The sequence below is a fragment of the Lethenteron reissneri genome, chromosome 64 (genome assembly GCF_015708825.2).
Source record: "Lethenteron reissneri isolate LAM-NWPU_2019-01 chromosome 64, ASM1570882v1, whole genome shotgun sequence".
Taxonomy (NCBI): Eukaryota; Metazoa; Chordata; class Hyperoartia; order Petromyzontiformes; family Petromyzontidae; genus Lethenteron; species Lethenteron reissneri.
This window is the reverse complement of record NC_083842.1, coordinates 12031467-12043266: the sequence shown is the minus strand read 5'-3', so window position 1 is coordinate 12043266 and position 11800 is coordinate 12031467. Positions and strand designations below refer to the sequence as shown.

The following is an 11800-nucleotide window of genomic DNA, read 5'->3' as shown; positions in this document are numbered from 1 at the left end:
GTCCTGCTCCAGGAAGAGAAGGGGGGGGGGAACTTCTGGGCGTGCGTTGATTGGTCCGGCATAAGCGATGGGTGGGGGGGAAAAAAACCCTCTCGGAACGTGCGTTGATTGGTCCGCTTCAGGGAAAGGGGCGGGAACCTCCTGGACGAATCACGACGCGGCTTATTGTCGCGTGAGGCCCGCGCGTGCGTTCCTTGGTGCGTGAGTTCTGCCATAGTCCGCGTAAGTACAGCGCCGTTTATACTTCGTTGTGATGGTTACTTCAATTATCTGCTATCTTAAGTCTCCCCCAAACGTCTGGGTCTCCACCTGAGCTTCGAGAAGGGCGGTGTTTTGTTGCTTTCTCCACGGTGTGGTTGACACGTTTTGAATGTGGTCGAGTAGGCCTCAGACCTTCGCTCGCCTCGGCGAATGAAAGGCGAGAGCCGGATTCGCAATGTTAACCGGCTTCTCCCTCGCCCCCCTTCTCTTTTTAAATAATTGCGAACGGGAAGTTACCCATTGCTTAAGGTTGCGATCGTAAACCAATCGGCTAATTGCACAGTAACAGTTATTGTATCCATGGTGGGCATTGGCCCTCAATGAATCGAGGTCGTGTTTTAATTGGGCTATCACTCCGCTCAACACCGGGTGCCGTAGGCTACTGTGGCTCATACGTGGTGAGCGGCAGATACTGCTCGTGCAAAATCAGTTATTGTATTGTACTTGTATGTTCCTGCGTCTATGGTGGCCTCTCCTCTCCCGACTTCAATCCGTAATCAGCAGCGTGATGTGACGTATGGTCGTATAACACAGCACGGGGATGTTCTTGTACAGCAGTGAATTTACAAGAAGTCCGTACATTCAGTTAACTTTAGGACAACTATCGAACGTGGAGTTTCTCACTTATCGGATGGGAACCGCCCCATTGCGCGTTTTGAGAATGACCTCACTGAGAGTATTATTGAATCAATTGTCAGTAACTCATATCTTACAATACATTTTTTTCCCCAATTTTTCTGACAACAAAACTAAAACCTTTTTACAAGTCATCATGTTTACATTAACCACAATACCTGTGGTCAGAATGCAAACAAAAACACACTGATAATGTATGCATTCACACTATGGGGACCTCATTTGCCAGTAAAAATATGATAATTGGTTCTTTACCCTTCTATCTGGCAACAAAACTGACACCTTTTTGCAAGGAGTCATGTTTGCATAGACCGCAATACCTGCAGTCATAAATACAAACAAAAGACATAACTCTGATAATGTGCACTGTCCTTGAAGTTGATTGGTCCACACCCGAGACAGCTTTCCTTCGAGCTCGACTGCAGGTATTGCGGTCTATGCTAACATGACTCCTTGCAAAAAGGTGTCAGTTTTGTTGCCAGATAGAAGGGTAAAGAACCAATTATCAATGTATGCATTGTCCTTGAAATTGATCGGGCCACACCAGAGACAGCTTTCCCTAGAGCCTAGTCTCATATGGTGTTCAACCAGATGACGCCAAAAGGCGCACAACTCAAAGACAACGCACTATCAGAGTAATATTTTGCGATTGACAAAGGAGGCCTCATGATGTAAATGCTTACCCCGAGCCCTCATTCCTCTGATTGGTGGTGGGTTCAATCCCTACCCTAACGTATGTTTATTTGGAGTTTACATGTTTACTCCGTTGTGGATTTTTCTCCGGGTCCTCTGTTTTTTCCCTCCACATTTAGAAGCGTGCATTTAGAGTATTTGGCTGCTATAAATTTCCACATGATAAGCCACTTCGTTGAACTATCATTTGTGGCCAGGTCGCTTCTGAAAAAAGAGTGAAACAGCTGAGTGGGCCTTACCTGGACAAATAAGAATTTTTTAGTTTGACCCCAGTACCGCTTCACCCTCTCCCCGTTGTTGCTGCCGCTGTTGTGTTTAACGAAGCGCCGTTTGCTCCCTCGTCTTTCCCCAGGTGCCGCCGTTCCCATCCCAGGCGCACGCACAGTGACTCCCGTCAAAAATGGATTTCCAGCACCGGGCGGGCGGGAAGACCGGCGGAGGCGGCGTCGCCTCCTCCTCCGAGTCGAACCGCGACCGACGCGAGCGGCTGAAGCAGCTCGCACTGGAGACGATTGACATCAACAAGGCAAGTGAAGACACTGCTGGGAACTTGTGCGCGTACATATGAAGCAACCTTCGCTGTAGGGGGGTGGGAAGATTGGGTAGAAAAACTATGGGACATGTGGGCGTGTTCAGCCCATGACTTGATGTCGTACTAAACAAAAAGAAAATCTCGTGTTTTGTACTGTGTTACCACGTTTGTGCTCCGAGCTTTCACCAACTTGTACTGACCATTGTGGCGAATTACGGTAAAACAACCTGAATGGTGTGGGGAGACCCTGATCCAGCATTTGATTGACAAGAGGGCTGTGCATTTATTGCACATGTAGACTAGACAATAGAGCTATTATGTCAGAGTTGGTAAGAGCTTCAGGCTAAGGCCATGTTCGTAGAGGATATCTGTCCAGTTGCATGAGATTGTTAATTCAATTGCATTGTTCAGTCTCGCACCTCTGGAAGTCATTCTGACTAACGTGCCGCTAACGGTCCCCATGCTTGTTGGTGTAACACAGTGTTGCTCTTTGACCAATACCCTTACCCGCTTCTTCTCGCACAGGACCCGTACTTCATGAAAAATCACCTGGGCTCATACGAGTGCAAGCTGTGTTTGACGCTCCACAACAATGAGGTACCCGCTCATTTAAATATAGCTTTCTGTTTCAAAACGTACCTTTTTTTACATTTCTGAGTAGAAATCTGAATTGGGCTCTACAATAGCCTTGAATTAAATGTCATGTTTATCACTGCCTGGCGTGGTAGGACATGCCTGTAATTCAACTTTTTAGGGCGGGATTGGTACATTACCCTCTGCTTGTTACAACAGGGTTAAGATGTTTCCAGTTGGTGGCAATGCAGAAAATATGTTGTTCATCATCCACAAACAAGTTTTCATCGGGCGATCGAAACGTCGTGGGTTTCTTGCTTTTATTATTTCCAATTAATTTTTTTTATTTAATAGTTTTTTCTTTTATTTTCTATCTACGTGACTTTACCGAAAAACCAAGAATATGAATACAACAAGATGTATTTGTTCATTTAATTGTTATCCCCTCTGTGTAGGAGGTTTTTTTTGGTTGCTCCTGAAAATATACTCAACTCGGGGAATTGGCCAAACATCCCAGTACAGGACCCTCCTGAAACAAGTCTTAAGAATCAATGCAGCTTTTCCTGACTAATACGTACTTATTATTTAATACACCGCTACTATACATAAGCGTTTGTGTAATGTCTGTATTATTTTTTTCATTGCAGGGAAGCTACTTGGCTCATACCCAGGGCAAGAAACATCAGGCTAATCTGTAAGTATTGTGTAACCCTTATGACACAATAAGCTTTTCGCTTTGTAGCTAACCGGCACCAGTTATATAGCCCTTCTCTGCAGCAGACTTGTAGATGGGATCCCGCTCGATTTTCGACATATGTTAAGTGGTCGTCATGTGTATTGCTATTAAAAACAAACAAAAAACTTTAATTTAACAGGTAAGCCCCACTGAGCTACATAGCCCTTTTTCAGAAGCGACCTGGCCACAAATGATAGCTGAACAAAGTGGCTTATAACGTGGAAATTTATTGCAGCCATATAATCTCAGCGTGTGTTTCTAAATGTGGAGGGAAAAAACCGGAGGACCTGGAGAAAAAAAGTTTAAGCGTAATGTAAGATAGATGAAGGCTTCCCATACAGTCTGTTCTACAGTCTGTTCTTCTATAACACGATTGTTGTGTTCCTGAAGAACACCGCGTTATGTAAAAATAGCGTTATAATAAATTCTATATAATATAGGGTAAAGCACAGTACGCGATAGCACGTGAGATGCGTATGCAGGCTGAACAAAGGCTGAGATGCGTACATAGCATTTAGAAGCATCCAGCAGCTTCCCGCCTTGTGTCATGTTATGCCGAGGCAGTCGTACAACTGCTTATTCCTACTCGCGTGACGTAGTTCTGTTCGCTCAATCACGTTATCTCCAATTCGCATTCGTGTTATAAAAAATGTGTTTCCTAATACATTCATCCCATTCTATCCAATTCGCGTTATGGAAACAAGTGTTATAGGAGAACAGACTGTATTTCACACCTGTTTATGCGGGTTAGTAGAGAGGCAGTGGGGTCCCGGGACTGCTTCAGATATCACCTGCTACTGATCTTATGGACCACATGGAAATTAGACACGGGCTGCTGAGTTCACAGCACATAAACCACAATTCCAACCCTTCGTACGTATGTTGAACTTCCTTCGCACTGTACGTAGCCAACTGTGTTGATCGGAGGTGCAGGATTGAGTCTATGGGCAGTATCTATGTATGTTGAACTTCTTTTCGCACCGTACGTAGCCAACCGTGCTGATCGGAGGTGCAGCGTTGAGTCTATGGGCAGTGTTAGCCTATGGGCAGTGTTTGTCTATTGATAGTGTTAGTCTATGGTCAGTATTTATGAATGTTGAACTTCTTTCGCACCGTACGTAGCCAACCATGCTGATCGGAGGTGCGGCTTCCTAAGCCAAAGATATTGAATTGTATTTTTTTTCTGTCTCTCCCCCTCTTCACCTCCCCCACCGCCAGAGCGAGGAGAGCAGCGAAGGAGGCGAAGGACGCTCCGGTGCAGCCGGCGCCCGAGAAGGTGAAAGTCGACGTCAAGAAGTTTGTCAAGATCGGACGCCCTGGATACAAAGGTCATTCCCCGCACACTGACGTCTTTGGTCCGTTGGAGACTGTCGTTAACAGAATGTGACTGGTTCTTCCATCGTGTCTTACCTCGTTGGTTAAGGCAGAAGTTTGCCAATCTTTGAATGCTCTGTCTTTTTTTTCCCCACAATTGCATCCTGATTGTGATGTAGGCGTCCTGACCATAAAGAATTCGTTCGGATCTCTTGCAGAGCAGTGCGACCCTTTGTGTTTAACGGCCCATGAAAGCGGATGTCACAGAGCAGCATCTGAGACTTATTTTAAGTGAACTTCTGGTCCTCACAGTAGGAAAGCAGCACATTCCAACCCTACTGCTACTTCAGAACAATATTTGTTTCATGGTGGTAAATCCTGTAATTGTAATTCTCAATGTGGCTTTATTGGATAGATAACAATTTTAAAGTAGGCACGTAAATTCATCTGTCCAAGTCGTTACCATAATCAAGAATCTTTTTTTTTAAACCCATATTTACCATCTTCTTGGTATTGTTTATTATTTTCCTACCTTGAGTTTTGTTGAGTTTTGTATCCTAAATGTAACATGAGCATACATGCAGTTTTCTTAAATTGTAAGTAATTTATTCGCATCACGTGATTTATGCACTTATTTTGAGCGTAAGAATTGATTGTAATTAACGAGTCGGCGTCGTTCAGTTGACCGATACTGACTTGCCCATGTTTTGTTCTTCCTGTGCAGTCACCAAGCAAAGAGACCCCGAATCCAACCAGCAATCGCTGCTCTTCCAGGTGGGAAGGGCCCCTCCATCCAGTCAGTCTTGATTTAAAAGAGAGCGCACACGTGTACTATGAAAGCAAGGGTGGGGAAACCTGTAATCCGTAGCCCAGATATTTCCCACAATTTCATCCTCCTCACGGCTGCACGAGGCCGACAATTTTCAAATGGCCTGTAGAGGACATCCGTCACTGTGTCTCTTGGCCAAGTCATTGGGTAATGGAAGGGAATATATTCGATGTGGCAACACTGTTTATGATTTTTGCGCCCTCAATCTCTTCCGGCACTTCAAGGGCCTCTTGCAGTGACGGAAGCGACTGAGGTGTGCGAACGCGGTGCCTACTAAGTGTCTTTGAAACTCATGTTGGGTGCTTGGCAATAAAAAGGTTCCTCACCCTTCTAATTACTTTCTTCAACCTGCAACTGACCAGCATGATGTATGGTCAACCCATGACCAACATACCTTAATTGCAGCAGTAAATTGACAAAGGGCAGTACAATATTATTCGAAAATGTGTCGACATTTACCTTCAAAATGACACCCAATATGCACTGTTCAGACTATCTTGGAGTTATTGCCTAAATTATAGAACCCACCCAATATATTTAAGCTGCACCCAGCAAGCTCTTCATTAGAAGCAGACATGGGTCAACTCCATTTTTTATTTGGCAGTTCACAATAAGTGCCATTGCATTGTTATTGTAAATGTAATTTGAGGTCACATTACTTTTGTCGTAATTATTATTTACCCTATGTCTGGGTTTGGGGGGGTAGAGCAGAGAACAGTGCCGCCAGCATCTCTGGCACCTTCACTGATGGTGCCCTTTTGTCTGGTTTTTTTTTGTTGCCGTCACAGATCGACTACCCGGAGATCGTGGACGGCGTTGTGCCACGCCACCGTTTCATGTCGGCCTACGAGCAGCGCGTCGAGCCGCCCGACCGCCGCTGGCAGTACTTGCTCTTCGCTGCCGAGCCTTACGAGACCATTGCCTTCAAGGTGTGATGCTGCAACGTCGGCAGTGGTCGCCGTAGTAACAACAGAGCTCTCGCGTAGGTGGGCTGGTATCGCATGTAGGGGAAGGCGGTCGGAGGGGCGGAGGGGGAGGGTCTTGAGTTTTTCTTTCAGGAGCTGCTGCCTTTGTAAGGACAGAGCCAGAACCTCAGAGGCCCAAATTTGAAGTACTCAAGGCTGATTGTGGGTGCAAGGAGCAGACATTCATACCTGTATGTATGTTGACCTTTTGCACTGTACGTAGCAAGCCGCGCTAATCGGAGGTGCGGGGGAAGGACAACAAACTAACACAAAAAGCAGTTTGGATACTGATCCAATGTTAGTGGTGGTGCGGTGTGGTATGATATGGTAAGTTGTGTTGATCGTCTTTGCGTGGCGACGATAGTGATGTGGTGTTGGGGGTGGTGTTGTGGTGACAGCGCAGTGGCGATGGTGGTCATGATCGTCGTGATGGTGCCAGGGGTATGTTGTGGTGGCGGTAGTATTTTGGTGGCATGAGCAATAACGATGTTGCGAATGGTAACGGTGTAATTGTGCTTGTAATGGCATGATGATGGTGGGGGGGTTATGGCTTGGGCTCGTGCATGATGCTCGCTTGCCCGCTCACCTTTCTTTCAGGTGCCGAGTCGTGAGATCGACAAGGGCGAGGGAAAGTTCTGGACGCATTGGAACAAAGAGACCAAGCAGGTGAGTCCATCTGTCAGTCTTGTCAGTCTATTAGTCCGTCCTCCAGTCAGTTAGCTGCCTTGGTGTTATGGCAATTACACAAGTTAGACTCCCTAAAATCATCTCAATAATGCATATGGGGGTGTCAGTTTGAAGGGAATTATCTGTGGTTTTAGAAATGTCTTATTTATGGAATAAATTGGCACTTTTGACACGGATGAAAGATAATTCACCGTCACCATCCCATTGTGGATGGTAAAGTGTGTTCATCTGAGTGTCCGACACTGAGCATGTGTCTATATAATCAACAAAGGTAGACAAATTATTGCAAGTACATTCATAGTTGGTTGACGCACTATGCCCATGTGAAAAGCCACTTGATTAAACGAATGAGTGCACCTCTGTTGTGTCCAAGCAAGTAAAGGACCAGACACTTTATTCGTCAGATGTTGAGTAAATGCAGAACGTTCAGAAAACAGGTTTAACCTTGTCATTGTGAAGACAAGAGTTTGTTCACATGAAATTTAAATTCTCAGCATTTTACATTTTACACACTTGTGTATGTCACATTATGGATGTGACATACACGGGTCCCACATTCTTCCACCAAAGATGGGTGGAAAAGTGCACGGTGGCTCTTGTTGAACTCTGCATTGGCTGTGTATTAGGCAGGCAAGGGGGTAACGTACATTGAGCTTAGCTAATCCCTGACACGACATCTGTGTTACTCACCCCTTCTACCCTTCACCCCCCACAGTTCTTCATGCAGTTCCACTACAAGCTGGAAAAGCCGGTGCCCGTACAGCAGCCCCCACACCTGGCCCCCCCGCCCGTGAGACCCGGCCCACGTGGACCCCCGCCGCCTGGCATGGCGCCTCCCATGAACCACCCCGTGCACATGCCCCCCATGGGGATGCCCATGAACATGAGTATGGGCCCAATGATGGGGACGATGGTGGGCCACATGGGCATGCCCCCTCCGGGCATGGGGCCCCCGCCTCCACCCCCGCTCACCGGGCCCCTCCCTCCGCCGCCGCCGCCGCCCCCCCTGATGTCCAACAGGCTGCCGCCCCCTCCCCCGCCCCCGTCGGGCATCCCTCCGCCGCCCCCTCCCTCGGGGGGGCCGCCGCCGCCCCCGCTGCCGCCGCCGTCCACGGGCGGTCCTCCGCCGCCCCCGCCACCCGGGGGGATGCCCCCTGGGCCACCCCCACCGGGACCCGTGCCTCCGCCGCCGCCGCCGCCCCCCATGCTGATCCGGCCGCCCCCGCCAGGTCCCCCTCACATGCAGGGGGTCCCAAGACCCCAGGGTGTGCCACCTCCTCCGCCGCCGCCATCGTCAAACTGATGCCGGCGGTAGTGGGTGGGTTATTTTTTTTTATGTTATTCCCCCCGGGGTCCGGGGTAGGTTTGTTACTCTCCGAGGTTGCTTTAGGGTTGTTAACCGCGCGTGGTCGTTCGGCACGATCTCTGGAAACGAACGGAGGTTGCAGAGGCAGCTCTCCCCAGCACTTGGGAGAGAAATGTCCGGACATCGTGCTGAATAACATCTTAGCCCTGCAGCAGCCTACAACATCCATTTAATACATGGAAGTCCGCACATTGAGGCGCTATTTGGGCTCAAGCCTGCTTAGCATCCACGATTCTGGGTGATTTGGTTCGATGCAAATGCTGTTTAATCAGTCATTAAATGGCAGAAAAATAATTCACCAGAACGAGACATGTGATACATGTACATTCCCATATAAAAATATAGTGAAGACCTCAAGTTTGGCCTCAGACTAGCCTACCAGGTCCCACCAAGCAAGCCCCCGAGGAAAGGGTGCCTTAATTATTTCACTTAACACGGAATGATGTGACAGTACATTGTTAAAACTGGTGGTTGTCTCATTAAAAGGCCAAGCATTAGTTTCTTGCACACATGCTAACCAAAAGAGGTCATCTGGAATGTTTTATGGCTTATTTTTATACTTACCCGACTGCCAACTGTTGTGGAATCGGCCATGATCAACCCACTGCTGGATGAAAGCCTCCCCAAGCCGCCACCATCTCATGATCCTATGATCTAATCCTATAACACCTGTTTAATGACAGTTTTAAGTCGTCGAATTTGGTCCACAGACGCTTGTATCATAAACAATTCACAGACTGTACTCGGAAATCTCAATAAAAGATCTTTGTCTAAATGTGGTTTGTGACGTGTCTTGCTATTTTTGTGTCCCTTGCCAGCGTGCTGCATTCTCCAAGAGCACTCCATTCCCATGGTTACCAATCTGTCCTCGGCGTCTCCTCTCCCCCTGAGCCTTGCTCCACTTCTTCTCACCTCAGCGTCAACTCCATCACTTCTGTTCAACTATTCTATCCTTCATTCCCTCTCCCACCGTGCCAGTTCCCTCTAATGCCTTGTTTGGGTTCACATCCTCAAAAGCTCATTGTCTTCACACTCGTGCTGTCCTGCTGTGATGCCTCTTTCTTTAAACGGCTTATCTTTCCAATTTCCTGGCCCGCTCTGTCTACCTTTATGGCACCACGGTGGCGAGATGTTAACTACCTCGCCGAGTATGGAGGGGGTTGTGGGTTCGATCGCGAACCTGATGCCTGCTATATATTTGGATTTTGCATGTTCTCATTGTGGTCGCCTGGATTTTTCTCCGGGTCCTCCAGGTTTTTTAATAATATGCGTTTGAGAGTATTTGGCTGCAATGAATGTGTGGCCAGGTCACTTCTGGAAAAGAGCTATATAGCTCGGTGGGCTTTACCTGGGGTTAAATCCCTCACATTAACATAGCCACTTTCGTGTCCTCGTCGAGGAGGCCGCTCTCCTATCTTACAGTTACATGCTAATTTTTCACATTAACATCACTAGCCCCGGCCACTTCTTTATGACCTTTGGGCTACACCCATTTCAAGCCTTTTTAAAACAGTCTGCCTCAGCAGCAGACCATGCTTTCCCACCTGATGACGGACGCGTGTGTTTCAACCGAAACGTGATTTATTGTTTTATTTTACACCGACGTGACTTTACGGAAATAACCAAAGATTATGGATTCCTGCTGTCACGAAAGCTTCAAGATAAAAAAAAAACTTTCATAATGGCTCTCCCATCACTGCCTTGCTCTTTTCCCGCAGTTGTGATCTTTAAATGGGTTATCTTTCCTATTTCCTGGCCCAATAATTGCCCCCCCTCCTCCTGTCCCCACTGAATCAAAATTGCAGCCTCTTTCATAACCTGCTCTCATTGGTCATCACACCTGCACAAGAACCGATTTCATCACTTGGTTTCATTGATCGATGGGTTTTTTTTCTGATTAGTTCCATTCATTGGCTACCACTCCCATTACAGTGATGAGGTGTCCTGCCCAAACCCACTTGTCTAGAAACAGTTTGATGGCATTAACCTGCGTATCTTCTGTCATCCACGTGTCTCTTGTTTTGCCAGCGGAATTCCAAGCACGCATCCCACCCATGCTTTTCACATCAGTTCTTTCAATTTTCTTCAATGATGACCTGTGCTTCTGACCCATACAGTCACAGCAGGTAAATGCATGCTGATTCAAACAAAGGTTATCCGGGCACATTGCAATGCTGCTCTTCATGAGTAAGCTCAGTTTCCCGAAATTTCTGTTTCTCAGAGGGTTCGTTCAATGGGCAGAGCGCTTCTTTTCCCCCCACTGAACGACCTGTTAGCGCAGAGAGAGCATCGTAACCGAAGCTAATTGTCAAGAGCGTTTAGGCAGGTGTTTCGGATAGTTTCAGGATCTGATTTGGTGGTGAATTTCCACCATCCCGAGACGATCCATCGCGGCCACATAAATCAGAGCTCTCTCTCTGACCATGGAATGCATTCCAGTTGTTTCCCCACAAAATATATTCTCAGTTGTTTAGCAAGCGTGGTGTACGTGAGCTTTTTTTTGTTTATTTATTATTTTGAGGTCCACTTTGCAGACTCTTTTCCAACGGGTTTATTTAACTTGATTCCTCTGTTTGTCGTGGTCAAATCTTGTAATCAAAATTTCGTCCACTTCCCATTGTCCAATCAATTCCACATGTTGCACACGTACTCAGATCCGGTGACAATGCATGCCTGTATCAAAATCGGCATCAAGTAATCAATTACTGTAATTCGTACTTTAAAGCAATTTACATTTTGTATGGACGCTTAATTATTTATATTTTTTGTGTAGGTAAAAAACGCCGCGGTCCCTAAACGGTGGAATCGGCTCGCACAAAAAGCAGGCACCATTGACGTACTCTCGACCGTGAGTTAAACGAAGTTGTTAGTAAAACCGTTTCGATTTAAAGCTTTCGTGACTGCAGGGATTCATCTTCTTGGTTCTTTCGGTAAAGTCACGTAGAAGGAAAATAATACAAATAAAACATAATAAAATATCATTCTCACGACGTTTCGGCCACAACGTGACTTTACCGAAAGAACCAAGAAGAGAAATAAAACCGTTGTTTAAAAAAAAAAAACCTATTTTAAAGGAGTGTATTAATAATTATTTGACATTTCATTTCAATAGTGTAATATTAAAAAAATTAAGAATGTGTATGTTATTCGACATGTACATGTCTCAAACTGTCTACATAATAATAATAATAATTTTCACGAGATCAAT

General features: G+C 46.4%; 1 protein-coding gene across 1 annotated transcript; it reads left to right on the top strand.

The window, feature by feature from the left end:
* Positions 1-87: 87 nt before the first annotated feature.
* On the top strand, positions 88-9367 carry LOC133359225 (splicing factor 3A subunit 2-like). The gene is given in 12 exon segments (XM_061577677.1): positions 88-222; positions 1943-2116; positions 2648-2719; positions 3343-3389; positions 4650-4759; positions 5470-5519; positions 6363-6503; positions 7137-7205; positions 7942-8224; positions 8227-8585; positions 8588-8632; positions 8635-9367. Coding segments are annotated over 11 exon segments (1392 nt in total). The 5' UTR covers positions 88-222; positions 1943-1990; the 3' UTR covers positions 8725-9367.
* Positions 9368-11800: the final 2433 nt, after the last annotated feature.